General features: G+C 38.8%; 1 protein-coding gene across 1 annotated transcript in view; it reads left to right on the plus strand.

Annotated features, from left to right (window-relative positions):
* The window catches only part of LOC116792318 (inter-alpha-trypsin inhibitor heavy chain H3-like), a 21,248-nt gene extending 1,915 nt beyond the window's left edge, over positions 1 to 19,333 (plus strand). Inside the window, exons 2-22 of the mRNA XM_032699183.1 lie at positions 2,225 to 2,248; positions 3,378 to 3,544; positions 4,257 to 4,361; positions 4,782 to 4,944; positions 5,556 to 5,666; positions 6,299 to 6,424; positions 6,982 to 7,098; positions 7,591 to 7,759; positions 8,079 to 8,204; positions 8,452 to 8,633; positions 9,613 to 9,798; positions 10,767 to 10,906; positions 11,255 to 11,409; positions 13,174 to 13,179; positions 13,921 to 13,947; positions 14,809 to 14,853; positions 15,254 to 15,367; positions 15,958 to 16,162; positions 17,248 to 17,420; positions 18,652 to 18,763; positions 18,863 to 19,333. Of these exons, the coding sequence (XP_032555074.1) occupies positions 2,225 to 2,248; positions 3,378 to 3,544; positions 4,257 to 4,361; positions 4,782 to 4,944; positions 5,556 to 5,666; positions 6,299 to 6,424; positions 6,982 to 7,098; positions 7,591 to 7,759; positions 8,079 to 8,204; positions 8,452 to 8,633; positions 9,613 to 9,798; positions 10,767 to 10,906; positions 11,255 to 11,409; positions 13,174 to 13,179; positions 13,921 to 13,947; positions 14,809 to 14,853; positions 15,254 to 15,367; positions 15,958 to 16,162; positions 17,248 to 17,420; positions 18,652 to 18,763; positions 18,863 to 18,992 (2,583 nt within the window). The 3' untranslated portion in view covers positions 18,993 to 19,333. The remainder of the gene's footprint in view (positions 1 to 2,224; positions 2,249 to 3,377; positions 3,545 to 4,256; positions 4,362 to 4,781; positions 4,945 to 5,555; positions 5,667 to 6,298; positions 6,425 to 6,981; positions 7,099 to 7,590; positions 7,760 to 8,078; positions 8,205 to 8,451; positions 8,634 to 9,612; positions 9,799 to 10,766; positions 10,907 to 11,254; positions 11,410 to 13,173; positions 13,180 to 13,920; positions 13,948 to 14,808; positions 14,854 to 15,253; positions 15,368 to 15,957; positions 16,163 to 17,247; positions 17,421 to 18,651; positions 18,764 to 18,862) is intronic.
* Positions 19,334 to 20,784: the final 1,451 nt, after the last annotated feature.

Here is a 20,784-nt window from a genome sequence, read left to right on the forward strand (position 1 = left end):
TCTTGTTTTTGTTGTTGCCACACCAAAACAGTAGTGAACAAAGGAAGAATTTGTTGCTGTTGCACAACAGAAAAAAACCATACCTTCTCATAATTAGTGCACCTGGCAAATATTTAGAAATAGTACAGAAACATTTTACCAAGTAACGATTGTCCAAGGTAGAGGATATTAAAATCTCATTTTTGTCTAGAATTGCATCATCTTTTTGAGTGGCACACTATCGCTTTCTACCCACATAGCTTAAAATGACCTTGATGTTAGTGACATCTCAAGCTACCTCCAAGTGAATCATTAAAAATTAAAAAAAAAAAAAAAAATAGAACAAAATCACAGACTCACTCCCCTCCCCTGTGCAAATCAAGGTCAGCTAGGGCAGGTGGCTGAGCAATGTCCAGCTGAGTTGGGTATCTCCATTGAAGATCAGCCCAAGTACAAAGTCACTAATGCCTTTCACTGAGAGATATTTCTGTAGTTTCTTTTTCAATGAAAATTGCAGAGTACCCCTCTAAAGATTTACAGAATCAAAACAGAACTCCTTCAAAACTCCTGTCAAACCCATAATCCTGATAAAGAATATGCACAACAGCAATCCTGTAAAACTTAAATGCAGGTAAAGTATCTTTTAATTTGGGGGCAGGAGTCAGAATTGCAGAATTTGTAACTAAAGAACACATTTTTGTATGTGTTTTTTGTATCCTTAAATTGCCTGGTAATTCCACTGTGAGGAAATGTTTGTACCAAACAAACTGACATTTCAGTGACTTCCAGCTTTTCATTTCCCAAGGCCCATACCTCAGTTTGTGTTTCTTAAGGGGAAATGACGAGCTGTAATGACAGCATAGAGACAGAAAAGATAATTCCACTTTTGGAAAGGACAGGTTTGAATTGGTGCACAGTCTACACAGGCATTAAAGAAATCCATGGAGACTTCTGAAAGGGGAGAGATGCACACACAGAAATGATCTGTATGGCAGTAGCAGATGGAAAGATGAACCTAGAGAAATGTGTCCAGATTTCTTGGCCAGACTCTTAGAGCACTTGAGAAACCTCCCCCCAAACCTTGCATTACCTAACATTTAATAGTGTCTTGAAAGGAACTCCAGAATAGACAAAAAAATAACCCTCTGTGTCTCGGTTTCCAGCTTGCAAAACTTAAGTGTGAAAGGTCCCAACAGCCTTAAATGTACCTGAGATGTGTATCTGACTTAAAACCTCATTAGGTCCTTATCCCTCTGTTTGGTGGAGCAGCCAAAAACGCCTCCACAAAATGTGACCCCCTGGAGGCTCTGGGAGCCAAACGAGATAAGGTGTTTGCAGCAGAGCTGATGAGAACTGAGTTACACAAGCTGTTACTGTAACAGGAGTCAGTCAGTTTGTTTAATGCCTGTCCTCTATTTCAGAAGAGTGGACGTGATATTTTTGTACAGCTTCTGATATTTGCACCTACTCTGGGAGCAAATACAGCAAAAAAAAAAAAAAAGTTGTAGCTGCTTATTTTTTTTTTCCCCTCCATGCAGGCTTTCATGGTGACCATCTCTCCTCTCTGTAATCTTACTGAATTACCAACATACTTTGTCATGTTGGGTTGAGAGGCTGGTGGAGTAAAACAGGAAAAAATTAGGAGTAAGTCTGAAAAGGTGTAATGGTGGGTCTGCCTGACAGTGTGGATGTGCGTGACTGGAAAAAAAACAATGTGCAAACTGGGTTTTTATGCTTTGATACGAACCCTTTTTTTACTTCCAAAGGAGAATAAATTTGAAAATAAAATATGTACTACAGGACCCAGATCCAGGAATTGCCAAGGAAAAGTTGTCACTCTCAGGACAAGATATTCTGGTTTTACTTGATGTCACCACAGAGCCAGCCTATATTCAAGGAGTCCTATTAAGCAAATTTTAGTGTGTTTTTTAATCTCAGTGACATTTAGTCATAAATGGCACTGAGCATTCTTTTCCTCTCCCTCTCCCCTCATCTTTCAGGGGTCCATGATTGTTTTCAGGGAGAAGACACTTTTTGTGTCACTTGAGCAAAATATAAAACAAGCAACATACCTTACTTGCTCTTCCCTCAAATTTACTTTAGGTTTACTAATGAAGACCTTTCTTGAGCTTTCCTTCTCCCGGACAACTTCTTTTGGCTTGTGACAACTGCACAGGTGCTAAGTGATTTATCTCTAAAAGCAACTTCTTACTCATGGTTTTTCCCTTTTTTTTTCTCTTTACAGAAGCGAAATGCTGAGAATGACTTGGTGAGTAAGACTTGGTTTTGTCCAGGCTATCAAGAAAGATTTATAGTGACAGGAATATTCTGTGTTCACAAAATGTTTCTGTGAGTGAGCAAGTGGATATTTCTGGAAATAGCCCGGAGCTGCCTGTTTTGGGCAAAAGGTTGAACTGGACAGTTCCTTTTTAAGCTCTGATGGAAAATCCTGGACAAGAAAAGAGAAAAAACAAATGATTTGTAGCTTCATTGTATTTGAATGAATAGCAAAATTGTTTGAAATCACCTCTGTATCTCTTAACAGACATCTATTCAATGTTGGTTTTATTTTTACTTTTGTTTTATATTGAAGTTATTGTTGAGGAAGGCAAGAGACCTGATGTCTGAAGCTGATTCCACTTGGCACCTGGATCCCCTTCAGCAATGTTTAAATGCTTGGATTGTTTGGGGACCTTTTTAATCAATCAGCCAGAGATCAGTCCCACCATAAAAATTCCACAGTTCTTTCCAGCACTGGCTTTGCTGCAAGAAGCAGACCTTGTTTAAGGAGTTGCCTAATGAATCACATCTGCTGTTACCTGTGCATTCACATACTCTCCAGCAACCTTATACCTGAGCATTCAGAGAAAACCAGTATTGCCCGTTTCCTTGTTTAAAAAAGAAAGAGCTCCAGTTGTGAGGAAGTTGAGAATAACATAAAATGAAGTTTGGAGCCATCTGGAATTGTTTTGGTCTATTTTTAAACAAGGTAATTACTTACATCCCTGCTTTAGGAGTCATCCACTCCACTGATAATTACAGTCACTGAGCCAGGGAGGCAGCAAGTAAATTGTTGTGCTCTTTGGGTAACCGTAAAAAGTCACTCTCTCAGTAGAGAAAATAAACCATTTTTTTATAATGGCAATATCTTTGCTGTGGTAGTAGTATTTTGTTAAAGGGGCTGTAGTTATAACCTGTGGAATAGTGCCACGATGGGATTGTGATAATATCCCAGGAAACACAGCTGTGCTCCAGTTCTCATGATTCCTGGTTTGCTTTGGAGTGATCAATGTCCTGCCATGGTTTCTTTTTAAAAGGGTGATGATGACTGATTAACACACACAGCAGTGTAACAGCTGGTGCTCTTTTTTCCCCTTGTTTCATTTCTCAATCTACAGGTTGTCAATGGGATAGAAATCTATAGCATGAAGATTGATAGTAAAGTAACTTCCCGATTTGCCCACAATGTCATCACCAGTCGAGCTGTCAATCGTGGGAATGCATCCAAAGAAGTCTTCTTTGATGTTGAGCTCCCTAAGACAGCCTTCATTACCAACTTCAGCATGTGTGTAACTTTTACAATATCATTACAGAACACTAAATATCTGTGCAAATTCAGCTGGGAGAAACTGAACTCAACTGTTCATTTTTACTTTGCCATTTGACAGATTTTTAAATGCCTCCTGGGTGATTTTCTGGTACTGTTAACTTAACATGTAAGACACATGGAGAAAGGCAAACATTGGTACATCTGTAGAAAAATGACTAATTTTCAGTTATTTCTTTTCATCATCATGGACCTTAGGGAATGGGAGACCATCCCTGGAGATCCATCCACCTTTTCAGAAATACCACTTAGTCTGGTGTTATCAAACCAGGAAAGTTCCATTACCTAATTTCCCTGATGGCATTATAGCTTAATTTATCTCTTCATTTAAAAATCATATTTGAATGAAAGGTTCATATTTGAATAAATGCTCAGCTGTAGACAGTGACACTTGGACAGGTGAGTCTCACCCAGAGGGCTGGTTTGCCATTAGATGAGACAGGATGGTGAAGCTGCTGAAACGTAGGAATATGGCAGAGGGGTAAGTTGTGTTGCCATCAGTCCAGTTCCCCCTAAATTCACTGAGGAGACTGGTTTCAGTGAAAGGGCTCCAATCTTGGCAACAACAGGTCTCTGAAAGTGCTTTTGAGCAAACCAATCAACAAAGGGAGAATTTCTATGATAACTTTTCGTGTATTGTTCAACCAAACTAGGACTTTTTCATCTGCAGGACAATTGATGGTGTCACTTATCCTGGAACTATAAAGGAAAAAGAAGCTGCAAAAAAGCAATATGAGAAGGCTGTTTCAAGAGGACAGACTGCTGGTCTTGTCAAGTAAGAATGATGTCTTGTGTGGCTTCCACACCATCATCCCATAGCAAACTGTGAGACTGTAAATGCTGTGTTCTGGTATTTACTGACATTATGGGACCAGGGAACAATCATTAAGTTAGAGTTATTGTAGCACAAATTATAAAAAGGAAATACAACTTCTGACTACACAGGCAGTATCTGCAATCATGGAAAGGCTGTTTCTGCAACTTCCACTGACCTGTTCCTGGGATTAAGCTCACTGGGAAGCTTGAATAAATTCAACAATTTGAGTATGGTTTTAGCAATAGATCCTATTTAGAACAGAAAAAAAAAAATCCCATCTTTGTTTTACTTGTTTTTGAAAATCATATGCCACCAACCCAAACAATAAATATTGTAGAAGAGGATAAAGATACTCATTTTCCTACCCACTTAATACAGAGCTTCAGGAAGAAAAACAGAAAAATTCACTGTCTCAGTCAACATTAAAGCAGCCAGTAAAGTCACTTTTGAACTCACATATGAGGAACTGCTGAAGCGACGCTTTGGAAAATACGAGATGTTCATCAAAGTGAAACCAAAGCAGCTTGTCAAAGATTTTGAGGTAAATGGCAAACTGATCAAATTTGACTATAACTTAAGAGCTGATGAAATTCTGTACATCTGTTGAAAGTGGAGTACAATGGTCATTCCGTCTACTGAGCATGCCGAAAGAAATCATGTATGAAATCCTGAAAAAAACTATTTCAATGCCCTTGAAATAGGCATTGAAGTGGAAGATTAATATCTTTTGCATATGCCTTTATAGCATAAATTACACCTTTCTTACACTACCATGAAACAACATCATCTTAAATCACATTGATGGATATATTGCATTCTAGAATACTGCAGCTTTTGTGTGTTAAAACTGGTCTTTGATCACTCTTATCTGCCTTGGTAGAACTCCACTATCTGCTTTCAAGTTATATTTCTATTAAGGTTTGTTTATTTGTACCTTTGTTTTTAACCTCTGTGTGTAAAAAGGCCTGTTTGGCTGAAGATGGGTCCCCACAAGTGGATTTGGACTGCCATTATGAATTATAAAAGTAAATTTCTATTGCTTTTATGAAAATGCCTCTCATATCTGTAGTTGCCTGCTGATCCTCCTGGAAATGGCTGAGTTGATGTATTGTGTGTTAATCAATGACAATGAATTTTCAATTAATGTTTCAGATTGCAGTAAATATTTTTGAGCCCCAGGGTATCACTGAGCTGGAAGCAGAAGGAACATTCATCACCAATGAGCTACAAAACATCATTAAAAAAACTTTTTCAGAGAAAAAGGTACATTGGCTACTGAGTTCCATAATTTACTTATTATGGCTATAATTTGAAAATAATCATGTCAGTGCTAGCAGTGGAAGTGAGAGGAAAAAAAATAGAGAAAATGCAGTAAAGGCTTGTCTGTGCAAATGAGCTCTGAATTCCAAGGTGGAAAGTTGAAGGCCTTCTCAACACAGCTCTGAAGCCATGTAACTGTTAGCAGGATACTGTACCAAAACTAGTAGGCCTTGTCCCACAGCAGCATTTGGAAACCTGGATACCACTAAGAGTATCTCTTATACAAGAACTGAGTGAGAAACAAGTAGTTTTGTCTTGTATGGAGGGGGTAGAATTCCTAAAAACACAGACTGCCCAACAGGCTTACCAAAGGTGTCATTCAGAGTGGAGGGCTGACCTAAGGCAGATGGGAAAGCACATGGAAAAAGTCCTGGATAGCAGCCTTCATCTGCCAGTTACCCACCAATGAGTGTATAAATACATATGGATGCATGCAAACTAATAGCTAACCAGATAACCCAGGTTATTCTCATGTCTGTGAATATAAATATACTAGCTTTAAAAAAATGCAGACGTGTTCTGTAGGGAAGGTTCAGCTGTGAAGGTTCAGATCTAATGAAGGCTTTCCTTTGCAGGGGCACATCTCTTTCAAGCCAACTCTTGATCAGCAGCGAACCTGTGCAAGTTGCTCAGAGTCTGCCTTGGATGGGGATTTTACTGTAAGATATGATGTGAAGAGAACAACTCCAGATAATTTGCAGGTAAATTGAAATTCTCAACAGTTAAACAGCCTGACTTGCATTGTTACAGTCAAGGAGCAGTGAGATTTTCTAAAGGACAGGGAGCTGAGTGTGACAGCACAGCTGACAGCACAGGGGCTTCACCAGCCACGAGCCCACTCCTCACAGTACCTGAGCAAGGCAGACCCTGAGGTGGCACTCAAATTCCACTGAGAGTCCAGGTCATCAGGCAAGTTTGTGATGATGAGCCCAAGGTCAAGGCAGGAAGTCAATCTTCAGGGTGGAATCCAAAACAGTGGAGTCCATGGATAGGGACAGGTGATACAGCTGTGATATAGCTGGACACAGATGTTCTGACAGTGTAGCTCAGGCAGGAACTAAAGGCCCAGTCTTGCACTTAAATGATGCTCCTGGGCCCATGGACACAGGTGAGACTGGTTGGAGCCATTAAAACCTTTTAGTCCACTCAGACACCAGACACCAAATGAGCGTAATATCTCCTTTATCTGTTTTATCTTTACAATATACCAAAGTTTTTGGTGGTGTATGGGGGGTTTTTTCCACATTTTATTTTTCAGATTGTCAATGGCTACTTCGTACACTTCTTTGCACCAACAAATCTTCCAAATTTGCCCAAGAATATTATTTTTGTAATGGATACTAGTGGCTCAATGTATGGAAGACCAATGGAACAGGTAAGTTATTACATTACTGAAGAGTTTCAATGAAAGAACTGGGAAAAAGTACTGGAAGGGATATGAGCTTTTCATAGTTAGGACTCCTCATTCTAAGCTAATGCTCAGAATTTTCAGGTTTTGGTGTTGCATCAAAATATCCAGGCTTGCTTGTGTATGAGCTTCTCCACCAACCTGTAGCTACCCATTTCCCATCGGTTTCAATTTGCCATGCCAGCTTATCCCAGTGTAAGCAACAATCCATGACAGGAGATCTGATTTTCCTTTTAGCTACAAAGACTTACCAGGTGTTCTTGCAGCTGACTGACTTCCTTAGAGTTACTCTGAAACAGGCACAGGGACTGGCAAGGACAGAACAAGCTCAGGATTTTTGCACAACATACGATGTAGAAGTTAAAAATACCCCAATGCTGAGAGATTAATAATGTCAAATCTGTAAGCACCTATTCTGTTAAATGTTGAATTGTATATTTAAATCTCTTTGTCTTATAGACAAGAGAAGCTCTTCTAAAAATCTTAGATGACATTAAAGAAGATGACTTCTTCAATTTCATATTGTTCAATTCTGGTGTGTCCACCTGGAAAGAAACATTAATCAAGGCCACTCCTGAGAATTTGGATGAAGCAAGGAAGTTTGTTCGGAACATTGATGCTTCAGGCAGTAAGTACTTTACTGGACTTGCTGATTGGTCACTGTGTAAGTTAATTTATCTGTTCATTCTGTGAACACAATGCTACTGCTTGTTGGGTTTTTAGATTACTGACGAGACACTCCTGAAGTTGAATTTTACTCAGAACATGACATTTATTTCTCTCTATGTTTCCAAAGTCCAGGTACTTCTCTATCTAAACATCCCCTTGCTTATAAACCCAAATCTTTCATTTTCATACTGTAATTAAATCTCTCCAGATCCCAGTGAAAAATGGACCTTTCTTTTGATCATCTCTGCTGAACCCAAACTTCTGTGTCTACCCTATAGTGACAAATTTACATGGTGGTTTGATGAGGGGAATTGATATTCTGAATGCTGCTCATGAAGGGAACCTCGTGCCCAAGAGAAGTGCCTCTATAATTATCATGTTAACAGATGGCCAGCCAAACCAAGGTAAGTTTCTGTTGGATGGAATAATAAAGAGAGTTAATTAACTAATAAAAAATGCTAGTTAAAACTGGCCTTCACCTTTGACTTCTTGATGTTTTCATGATTTAAATGCTACTATACAGCATCATTATACTAAACCAAGTTTTTGGTAATGCCTCCTAAGAAATCTGAACATGACGAGTCACATTTAATTTTGTGATCATTTTATCTATTTTTGAAGACAACTCAAACGTTTCCTGGTTTGATGCAGGTGTATCAGATATTCACACCATTGAGACAGATGTAAAAAATGCTATTAAAGGAAGATACCCCTTATACAACCTTGGGTTTGGCTCTGGTGTAGACTATGGCTTCTTGGAGAGGATGGCACTGGAGAATAAAGGATTGGCCCGTCGGATTTATCCTGACTCTGATGCAGCTTTACAGCTTCAAGTACAGTAACTACCACTTAAATTAGATGAAAATACATTGGTTCAGATAACTATACAGTTGTTCTTCTTCTCAAGCAATCAAAACCCCAGTGTGTAATCTGATACTGGGATACTCCAGAATCTGCTGTAATCAGAATATCAGAATCATAGAATAGTTTGAGTTGGAAGGGACCTTTAGTTGCATTTGATTTTCTCCTTCCCTCATATAAGCAGGAGGTGGAAGGACAGTAAAAGTGAGATATTGTGGGCTATAGCAGAGAGTTGTGGCACAGAGTGACACAAGTCATGCTTCTGAAGGGCACCTGGTGTGCAGCAAACTTGCTGCAGTCATTTATATCCCAGACCTCACAGATCATGTGGTTAATGTCATGTCAAGGGATGAGAAGGGGAACAGATCATAAAGCTCTAGATATTCTGCCTTTAGAAACTTACTGGAAGCAGGTGTATCCTACCCTACTTCTGAGGCATTCTAGAGTTGTATAAGACATGAAAACAGCTATAGGCCTTACGAAGTTGACCTTTTTTACTTCTCCCATTCCAATAGCAGCCATTCAAAAAATTCACCAAAGAATTAGATACTGGATTTCATTTCAAGCTCTGCTTGAAATCAAATATAGTAAAAAATAGTCTGTTTTGACTGTGTTGTTACATCAGTCTCTGCTGGGAATAGATCTAGAAACTTACCTCTATCAAATACCAGGGATCCCTCTTGATTCATCATCCACAGCATGTTGTTCTCAGATATTTCTTTCTCTCTCTAAGCGAGACTGAAGAGTTGTATGTCCTTTCTCATTTCCCTTACTTGTAGATTTTTTTTAGGCCTTGTGCTCTGAGAGTTAATCAAATACTAAAATATTTCTTATAAAATACACTTGCAGTTTTCATTGCCAAAATAGCAGGATGTTTCTGGTTACAGATCTACGAATTAAAGAAACAATGAGAGTTAAATGTTTTCCTTTTTTTTTTTTTTTGTCTTATAGGGGTTTTATGATGAGGTGTCAAATCCCATGCTCACAGATGTGGAGTTAAACTACCCAGAAAATGAAATCCAAGACCTAACTATGAACAGTTTTAAGCATTTCTATGATGGGTCTGAGATTGTGGTGGCTGGACGTTTTGTAGACAGCAACCAAAACCAATTGACTGTAGATGTCAGAGGTGAAGGTGTAAGTATGGATTTCTTTAACTTATGTAAGATACACAAAATCTCTGAATGTTCAGAGCTGGCACTACTTAAATACTTAAAATATTTATTGGTATTTCTTTACCTCAGTGACAGGATGGGTTACTGCACATGTGAGAAACTAAATGTGCCAAAGTCATTGCTTTTAAAATTGCAAATTACTTGCCTAACCCAGGTGTAGTAGGGTCAGTCTGGAATAACTTTGTGCAATGTGACTGGATTAGTTTTGCTAACAAATATATATAAATATACTCATGTATTTATACATATCCTCATATATTTATAAATATATAAATACTGTATGTATTTAGTCTCTAAATACCCTACCTGGTTCTTTTGGGAGCCAAATTTTCAGTGTTCACAGGCACTTCTCTTCAGTGGATGAAGAAAACCAGTGAATAAGCCAGCTGAATATTTGAAATATCTTCCCCTTAAAATAGAACTCTACTTCTAATACCTCTCCACATCTGGATTCAGTAAAAATATTTACCCCTGATATTCAAGAAACAGAACACAAACATATTCTAGACCATGTTATCATAAATCATGGATTGCAAATATGCCCCATGGACCATGGACTTTGGTGTACTTTAAATACAAATAATGTATTACTGTGAACTTAATTCCAGCATGTCTGCTTGAGCATGTTCCTCTCTGAAATCAGGATGGCAATCAAAGTTCTTTAAATCCTGGAGAGCCAAATTCTGATGAACAAAAATGCCATGTGAATTTGGAAACTGTGTTGTGTCCTGTAGTGTACACCTCTGACCTTCACAGAAACAATGGGTCAAAATTCCTGATACAACCCTGGCAATCTCCTGGGCAAGTGCTGGGTGGAACCAGACTGTTTTTCAGTTTTATAAGGTTTTCAGGTGTGAAAGTCTCAATTTTGGGAGGTTCTGGCAGTCCTTGGCTACTTAAGATACAGAGAAGCTTCCTTACTCCCAACAGGCTGACGATGCCCTGTCATACACCACACAACAAGATGCTGAGCAAACAGCTCAAGCTTTCCAAGAACAAGAATATATATTTGGAGAGTACATTGAAAGGCTCTGGGCTTATCTTACCATTGAACAACTCCTGGAAAGACGGTAATTATATCTAGAATGACATCTTAGCTATGAACTCCTTAAGCCCTCTGACTCCTGCAGCTTCTAGGACAAAAATCAGTAAGGAAAATCCCCCTACCTATTCTCCTCCCTAGCCTCAGTATTCCTGTTTCAGGTTGCAAATGAAACAATTTTAAATTATTGCAAGTATAAAGCACGGGTTTGCCTTTTTCTTGGATAGCCAGGGGAATCAGAAGTGCTTTTAGAGTGTAACAAATATGTCTTATTGATAAATTAGCTGCAGAGAAATGACTTCACTTTAAAGTCAAATATTGAATTTGGTGAGTAATTCAGCAGTCACTGATGCTGGGAGTCTCTACCTGTATTCAGTATTGCAGCTACAGGAGAAGAAAATGAAAACCTTACAGCTGAAGCCCTGGCTCTCTCCCTGAAGTACAAGTTTGTAACACCACTGACATCCATGGTGGTAACAAAACCAGAAGAAAATGACAGTGAAGATGTGATTGCTGATAAACCCACTGAAGGTACAGACATGTTCACATTTTTACTGCATTTGAGAAGCCAAGTGTTCATTTGACTTTCTCCTAAAGAAAGGCTTTCATGTGGGCACAATTTTAAACATATCTGAAAAATCTACTTTCCAAGCCTGGCATGTGTGTTTATAAAAAAATTACTTTTCACTGTAAATCTCACTTCCATCAAACCATCCTTCATTACTAAATTGTACAGGCAAAGTACTATAAATTTAAAATAAGTGTATTTTAAACTAAATACATAAACTATTACAGAAAAAAAACTAAACCAAGAAGCATTTCTAATCTAGTAGTCCAGCTATATTAAAATGAGTTCACATCACTTTCTCCTTTGTTTTTCCACATACTTCAGCCTAGGGGTAGATGTAGTAACCTCTTTCTGCATGAAAAGGGGAAATTTGCATGAGCTCTTCCTCATGCAGGATGCATCAAGTTGTAAAAGTATTTGAGATGACATATGTAAACCACAGCATTCATATATATTGCAGAAAGAGAAGCAATTATATTGAAAGTAGACAGTTTGTTTTCAACTCCTCTGATACTTTGGTGATGAACTCTATTCTTAGTAAAACAGTTCAGCCTCTCTGTTCAACATCTGTGTAACAAACACTCTGTTCCCCTCTCTCAAAGCAAGGCAGTGCTGTTTGCTCAGAGTGCCCCAAAGCCACCCAAACTTCATCTCTGTGTATTGTTCCACCCACCCTAGTTCTACAGGTCTAACAGAGGCTTTTCAGTCTCTTCTGTCAGCACCCAGTATTTTTTTTTCCCCAAAACTTTTACCTAGAGCCCCTAAAAGTTCTTGCAGGCTCTGTGTGGGCTCTCTGCTGCCTTCTACATTAAAAACTTCCTAATCTTTTGAATTCAGCATGAAAACTTAAGGCATTTTAGCATAACAGAGATACTTACAGGGGATTAGTGGGTTTTTCTTTCAGCTGGAATAAATCCTGAAGCCAAGTGTCTTTCAACTGTGAATAATTCTTCAGGCATTCTGCTGATAAGTTTTTGCATTATTTTTCATAACCCTCATAATGGAATACTGACACAACCCTTCATGTTTAATTTAACATTCAAGTCACTGTACAACACAGTGACTTTAAAGTTTGCACCTGGCCTCCATAAGATGGAAAACCCCAAACATCTGACAGAAGAGACATCCACTCACTCATCTTCATCTCTTTGCTTGTGGTACCTGGCTCCTCTTTGAACCTCTTTCCCAGGAAATCCTCTCTGTACATAGAAAATATAGAGCAGAAATAGCAGAAAATACTCAAAGGACTGCTTCTGTATAAGAAAAGAAAATAAAATAATTGTACACACCCTGAAGTCTAGATTCACAAATCAGATTAGTGAATGATCCAGTCAGTATTAATAGAATTATTCAAATGCCTCAAAAACTGCAAATGAGTAAACCCAATAAGGAACATTTTGCAGTATAGGTGTGGCATAACAATAAAACAATTACAAATAAAGCCCTTGTCCCATGCATAATAAATTGCAGTTTTGCTGCCCCACATAAAAGCTTTTTTACTTTCATTGTGTTTCTGTTTGATCTACAAATATTGAGTTGTATCACTGGGAAGAAATGGAATTGTAAAATACTGAACATACCTGATTGAGTTTTCAAACAGTTTTAAATTTATTTTTTTTCTTAGAATATGTTTTAGCAGGGTCAGAATCCCACCTGTTTAATTATACAACTGAAATTGTAAATTTCTCTTTTTCTTCCTTTTACTCCTTGCCTGCCCATGGTAACAGCTGAAGGTATGTACATTTCTTATTAAATTTATGTCATATTTTTAACTGTTGGAGATGGATGTCCCACACTGGTTATTTGATCTAGGATGCAATATTTTCATAAAATTCTTAGTGAATAAATCAAGATAGTGTTATAAATACATTTAAAACTTTTCAGGTGGATAAGTTTGTAGTGTTTTCAGTTCCTCCTGTCTCTGATGATTCCAACATCCCACCACCACAGAATTCAGGCCCAGTACAAATAAGCTGCTCTGCAGGCTGGCACTGGGGGTTCCCAGGTGTGAGGCAATCCCATATAAATATGTCTTTGTTCATGCTGTGATTGCCACTCCTTCAGAACAAAGCCCTATCTTCAGACACCCTGACATAGTTTCAGGTGTAAAAAGAGCAGAAGACTAGAAAAATATGGAAGCAGGTGGGCAAATCTTACTGACTTCCCTTCTGAGGAAGTACAGCCTAGAGCAAAGTGGCACAGAGCAATCAGAGAAGAGCAGGCTGTCCCAGTCCCATACAGAGCCAACTCCAGGCCTGTGGAGAAGGAACATTCTTGCTGAAAAGGAGGGTGTGCTTTCAGCCCTTTCATGACACTGCTTTGTAGCAGTATCAAATAAAGTTTTTCCTTTGTAATAATTTGGAAATTTATACATAATTACAAGATTTTTTTGAGTTGGTTTTGGTGGAAGGAAGCAAGAAAAATTGGTTTTTGTTCTTTGTAGCCTCTAAAATAACATTTTGTTTCCTTCACAGCACTGACTTCTGTATCTTCTATGCTTGGTAAGTCATTAAGTTTCTGAATGGAGCAGGATCTGTCAACTGAAGTTACCAGAGAGCTGGAAACTGCCCTGTCTGGGTTTACAACTGTACTTTAACAAATACTGCCAAATTCTGCTCCCTGCTAAAAACACACTTAAAGGTTGAACAATATGAGGTGAAAAAGTTTCAGCTAAATAGTTTTTGAGGAGTAAATGCCAATTCAGCCATCCACCATTTTTTCCTGAAAGGTGTTTCCCAAAAACAGAGGATGGACTTCAATTTGCATCTCCATGATATAAAGCAAGGGCCTATGATGTCCAACATCCTGGTTAAATTAATATCTTCAGTTACTTGTGCAAAAAGCAACTGTTCTAATTCAAGAGAGAGAAGCAGCAACTGGCCCATCAAATGGCTGGCTGGGAAATCCTGGGAATGAGAGAGTTAGATTTAGCTTTTTACTCTGGGGATTAGTCTCAGTCTCTCTGTCTCTGTCTAGTTTTCTCAAGTTTTTGTTGACACTTAAATTCATTCTGGAAAAACAAATGTCAAAATGTCACAAGTTTTGAATGGATGATGTTGCATTGCCTTGCTGATAGTTTGGTCCTAAAGCCTGAGGTATTTGTGTCCTGCAGATACATTACCTGAGCTCTGTGGAGACCCTCAAAGCAATGTAGACAAGTGAAATCTGTCTCTGTTTGAAGCTTTTTTTGATTCAAGAGCAGCACAAACTGTCATCCCATGGACTATATGCTTTAAAAACCAGGATGGAATTAGTGATTTACCAAGCATATTAACCTCCTGACATCTTAACTTGTACCATGCAGGGAGGATGTACATTTTCCATTTTGATGTGTTTTCCTAACAAGTTTTTTCCTTCTGCAGGTTCACAAATGTATCGAGGATCACAACCCACATGGTACACCAGTGGTGAGTGGTTTGAGTGCTGTCTGTTTAGAAGGAGAACAGAAGAGGGTTTTCAAGGGTTTTAAATTGCACGATTCTTATGAGTCTTTTTGATAATTCCATTCCACAAAAACTGCCATTTTTCATTTTCAAAGGGCTAATATTTTAGTTTACTTTAAACATCTCTCAGTGTCTTTTAAAGATCAAGTAATTGAAATTATTTGTGGTGTTTTTCTCAGCCCTCCTTTCCATCAATGGGCTTTGTGTTGGTACCTGCCTGTTCTCTATTCAGGTCCCTTCCTGCTCTCAGTAACACTTTCATGCAGCTTGTGAAGGGCCCAGTTCCACTGGCACAGTATTAACTGCTCATGTGGAGCTTTGCCCCGTGTGTCACTGTCCAAACACCAGTGATTTGCCTTTGCAGTTGATGGGGACCCACACTTCGTGATATGGGTGCCACAAAAAAGAGATGCCATCTGTTTCAATATCAATGAAAACCCGGGGACTGTCTTAAATTTGATACATGATCCAGTTACAGGTGAGTTTTAATTTATTTTTTTTAAATAATCAGTAAATCATGATACTTCTAACAAAATGTCCTGTGTGTAAAGGCTGTTTCTTTCTTTATAATGCATAAGTTTTTTTTTCCCTGCAAAGTTAGTAGGAGGTCCTATAGTTATAACAGAGTACCATTACTATGACTGTTTTCACTTCTTGGAGCAAAATGAACTTTTAAACTTTGTTTGAAAACCACTGTGAGGGTTAAGAGTAGTAATTTGTCTCAGTGAGTTTTAGTACAAACAATAAAATAATCCTTAAGTTGCCAGTTCATGGAATATCTGGTAAAGAGAGACTAATGTCACACAGGCCATCTGTGCCCATCACAAACTCTTTGTGTTCTAGGAAATATTGAACTTTTCTCAAGAAAATTATTGTTGGCTTTGTGGAAATTCACTGAACAGCCCCCAGGGCTTTATTTTACTTTAGCACAAATATGCACAAGTAATTCTGATATATTTTTCAACTCATACCTAATTCCTTTGGTTTTGTTAAATATTCAAGACACTCCTTGGCATCAGTTAATCAAGTCCTGTCTATAAAACAATACTTGTTTCCTTTCTGTATTAGGCATCAGAGTCAATGGAGAACTCATTGGTGATAAGAGAGCAAATAGCAACGCAAAGATCCAAAATTCGTATTTTGGAAAACTTGGCATTGCAAATAAGCACCTGGATTTAAAAGTGACAGTAACTCCTGAGAAGATCACAGTTCAGAATGGCAATGAAAAAATGGGTTTCACCTGGCTTGACTCAGTCACCTTGCAACAAGCAGGGTAAGGCTTAAAGAAAGGCCATCAGGCTCTTGCATTACTTTCTACACTTCTTTAAACATTGATCAGTAATACACTTCTAAGATTTGTCGTCTGAATCTACAAAAGAAATTGATTCAAGCCCTGCTGGACTCTGCTCTCTAATTTGTTGTGTAACTGCTGAATTATTCACAAATTCCTCTGCTTGGAATAAGTAAGTGAAAATTTTTCCCCAATAGTCTATTACCATGACTAAGGCAAAGGTAGATTTGGTCTCGTGCTTAATGCAGCAGTGTCTTGCAAATGCTTGAAGATTAACTTTAGACACAGTGTGTAATCCTTCAAAGGCATAATAATGCACCACAAACAATCTCCAGTTTAAGAAATGGAAATTGTGGCATTTACAGAATAGGTACATTTTGCCCTGTCAGCAGGTCTATTTTTCATGGGATCTCTCTATTGCAGAATCATTTATACCTGTGCAAAAGGAAGTTCAGAAAAGGAATGGGCAACATCTCCTCCTCCTGCCTTCTCAAGGCCTGGCACTGCACAGAGAGCAAAACTTATTCACACAGCATGCCTTTTTGTGTTTTTTATAAATTATGATAGAACATGGATGATGCCAGTAACACAATCAGAAGCAAACCTTCTTTATCCTAGCACTAACCTAGGCAGTTTGGGAGTTGACTTCTCTGAAAAACAAAAGGAAAAAGTGTCATGTAGCATCCAGCCAAGGAAGCAATGGTTTTATCAATAGAATTTGTATTACTGAGCATGAGGTGCTGTATCTACATATCACTGACCTACCTCTGATTAATTGCACTCTTAAAGGACAAGTTTTGGTAAAACCATCTTACTGAAAAGTTTAAAGGCCAGGGAGCCTTTTCCAGTGTCATTTAATATGATTCTGTGACTGTCTGTGAACACACACACAGAGACTCACATAGACCAAACTAGGCAGCAAACCCTCTCTTCTAAAAAACACTCAGCACTCTATAAAGCCATGTTTATGTCTTGGACAGGTTTCTTCTTCTCACATTTCTTCTCCTCGCTGTTAACTCTGGGAAGCACCATGTCCTAACTCATATTTTGGTTTTTTTTCCCCTCAGTTTAACTTTAATAATTAATAGAAAAAAAAATCTGGTGCTCTCAATGGGCAGTGGTGCCTCATTTGTTGTTGTTTTGCACCAAGTATGGAAGAAACATCCTCTCCACCAAGATTTCCTAGGACTGTATACATTGGAAGAGGATAAACTGTCTGAACAGACCCATGGATTATTAGGTATGACTTCTTTTAGTGTTTCCATGCTGGTCCTTCCTTTTGAGGCTGCATAATTTGTAGACACAAGCTTGTATTTAACCTTTCTGAACTGAGAATGGAGGAAACTGAGATGACATTGATTGACAGAATTAAGATTTGTGACAAAATATTCTGGGCTCAGACTGTGTGAATTATCTTTTCACAAATTTCTCTGCTTCTGCTGCTGAAATCACTGGCACTCATTGTCCTCACTGGCATCTTTAAACCTCTTTATCTTGCTGAGTCCCACCTACAGATTTTTTTTTTCTTACTACACTATTCCTCCAGTCTCTTGGATGGTTTAACCTCTCCTTTCATCTTATCACCCTTTGCCTAAACACAGGCACTCTGAAAAAATACTTGTTTGCCTGATCAAAATTTGCCAAGCCTCAGTTAGTGGATCCTTGTAAGAAAAGAAATTGTTAAGGTATAACTTGATTAAGGTATATCTTGATTTAATAGCATATATTAAACCCACAATATGCCTTTGTATCATCCAGGGTTTTCCTCATGTTAGCCAACATTCTTTGTTTTAGTAGAAAGTGAAGTTGATAATTCAGGGATCAAAAGTTTGATCCCATTTTCTGCCAGTGCAGTGGGTTTGGTGGTGGGCATTCTCTGCTGCAAAAAACACAGACATTTGCCTTCCAATTTTCACTTACAAAATCTGATGAGGGCAGCAAACATTCCTTTTGGGTCAATAAGTTTCCTCAGTGTGGAAAACAATGAACTGCACCAGCCCAGAAAGGACAAAAGTGTGCAAAAGCTAATCCTGGCAGGAGCACAAAAGTTCCTTAGCTGTCAGCCTTGTGCTGAGCACAGTCACATCCAGAGGTTTCAGAGATCAACACACACATTATTTGATTCAAAAATAAGCTAAAAACTTGGGGACTATATCATAAATACAGTTGACTAGACAAGACACCAAGTGAGGATATCTTGAAAGATATATAGTAAAGGCTAATTGTATTGTGCACTCAGAAGCTGGAACTTACTTCCAGATGATATGGATGCAATTCTGGATTGTAGATAGAAAATAATCCCATGGGCATATGTTCAACCTTACGTGAGACCTGGTGTTTGCTTATCCATTCAAACCCCTGGAGGGACGTGGAAACCAGCACGGGGATGTAGAAATTCTGGGATTTCTGTTTGGTTGCTGTTTTAATGTGTGCAACATGCCTGAAATGTTAATTTTGGCTTCTATTTTTAGGACAATTTTTCCACCCCATTGACTTCACCATACTTGAAATTCACCCTGGGTCTGATCCCAAGAAACCAGATGCCACAATGGTTGTTAAAAACAATGAACTGATAGTAACGAGGTACATAATAATTAAGTCCTTAGCAAAGACTTAGGCAAGATTGCCTTGTCCAAGTGCAGTTCCTACCTTGGTACTCCCATGGCTGTGTTTCCCTTTCAGGGGCTGGCAGAAGGATTACAGAAGAGATCCCAGCCATGGTGTTGATATTCCTTGCTGGTTTGTCCATGACAACGGAGCTGGGCTCATAGACGGTGTTCACACAGACTATATTGTTTCCAGTCTGTTTTAAGCGACTACAACATCCTCCAAATTCGTGGGTAGACGGATGATTTGTCTGAAAGACCAGTATTTTTTAATGTTTAAGAACTATTAAAAATCTGTAAGCATACCATGTTTGGCAAGGACGAGGTATGTTGGATTCTCATAGAGTTTTGCTGTGCATTTGATGGAATCTGAAGTGCAGGGCAGCTGTTCCCCTTGTGTGCACAGATATCCCTCCTCCTCTGGAACGACCTCTTTATTACGTTCAAAATTCTGACTTTAAACGTTACTTTGTAAAACATAACAGAAACCTTCTATCCAATATTCAATCAATAACGGAGTGACTTAAATAAAGCCTCAACACTCAGTGCCTGGTCCTGTTATTCCAGCAGCTATGGATGTTTTCACTCCGGTTTCACAAAGCCCAGGGCGCCAGATGCATTTCGCGACTGAGCACAAGAGGGCAGCTGACAGCCCAGCCCAGATTTTGGGATAATTCCACGGCGCTTGGAACCTCCCGGGCACTTGACTGTGCCGTGCTGAGGGCTGGTGCCAGCACACAGGATGATTGTTGGCATCCAGGACTGCTGGGTATTTTAGTATTTTAATTTGAACCTAACTTTTGAATGCCCAAATCTTTATAAATTCATGAAATACCACAGTTGCAAGCACCACTCACGTTTAAGTAATAATAGCTCTTTTGGACTTTGTCTTTTTTGTGTAGAACCCCTCCCCCTGTTCCCATAACAGAATTTATGAATAGGGCAAGAAGTGTCCCATTTATTTATATAATCATTTTGTACTGGAAGAAATTGTAAGGTGTTACTTCTAAAGAAAAAGAAAAGTCTATTTCTTATTTACTTCAAGATTTCTTTTAATCAAATCAGCCACACCAAGGTAATTGTGGTCTCACATGGCAAAGCAGAAAATTCCACTACTGCTGTATGACAAGGAGAGAAAGTCAGTGTGTGGAAAACTGGAATGCAGACACACCTGAGGAAAGAGGAGTGTAGTGGGAAAAACAGAAATGGCATGAGATGTGATGGGTTAAATTGAAAGAACAAAGGTAGAGGTGAACAAAAACTCAACAGAAGAATCAAAGAGGAAAAAAATAGAGAAAAATTATACTTACCGTTAAATTTATGGGAGATAGAGGCCTTTTCCAGGAGCAAAATCTTTACTGACAGCAAAAGTTTTGTAGATGAAAAAAAATTGGGAAGAGGAGAGGGTGTCATGGTGGCTACATATCTCTGCCTGCTAAATTCAGACAGAAATGATGAAAGAAAACAGTAGTTTCTACAGATGGTTATAAATTACTGAAAAATGAGGAAGGCAGGGAGAATAACAGCAAGGAGTGAGAGACCAGAACATTGGGACTAGTAAGGTTAAGTTTACATGGTTCTAAACTTTTATTCTAAGATTTTTATTCTAAGATAATTAATTAGATGGAATCAGGGCTGGTCCTGTACTCACCCCATTAACACAATAAACCAGAGCAGGGCACAGCAGACCTTCACCTGCCTGTCTGGCACAGTTTGGGCACAAAGCAGTGCTGGGCACTGAGTTTTCTTCTTTGATTAATGGGGATGAGGCAAATCCCTGGAGGTGGCAGGAGCCTTGCCAGCTGTGACAGAACTGTGAGCCAGGAGTTGACCTCAGGGGTTCTGGTCTGCTTCTGCATGGCTCCTGTTCCATATGCACTCCAAGATTCCTGCAGGGTAGGAGATAACAGCAAATGGACCTAGAGGTCACAAGGAGGGCAATAGCAGAGAGAAATAGCAGAGAGGTGCTTTCAGTTAAATAAAACATTTACTCCTACT

Source organism: Chiroxiphia lanceolata, chromosome 11 (assembly GCF_009829145.1).
Source record: "Chiroxiphia lanceolata isolate bChiLan1 chromosome 11, bChiLan1.pri, whole genome shotgun sequence".
NCBI classification, from domain to species: domain Eukaryota; kingdom Metazoa; phylum Chordata; class Aves; order Passeriformes; family Pipridae; genus Chiroxiphia; species Chiroxiphia lanceolata.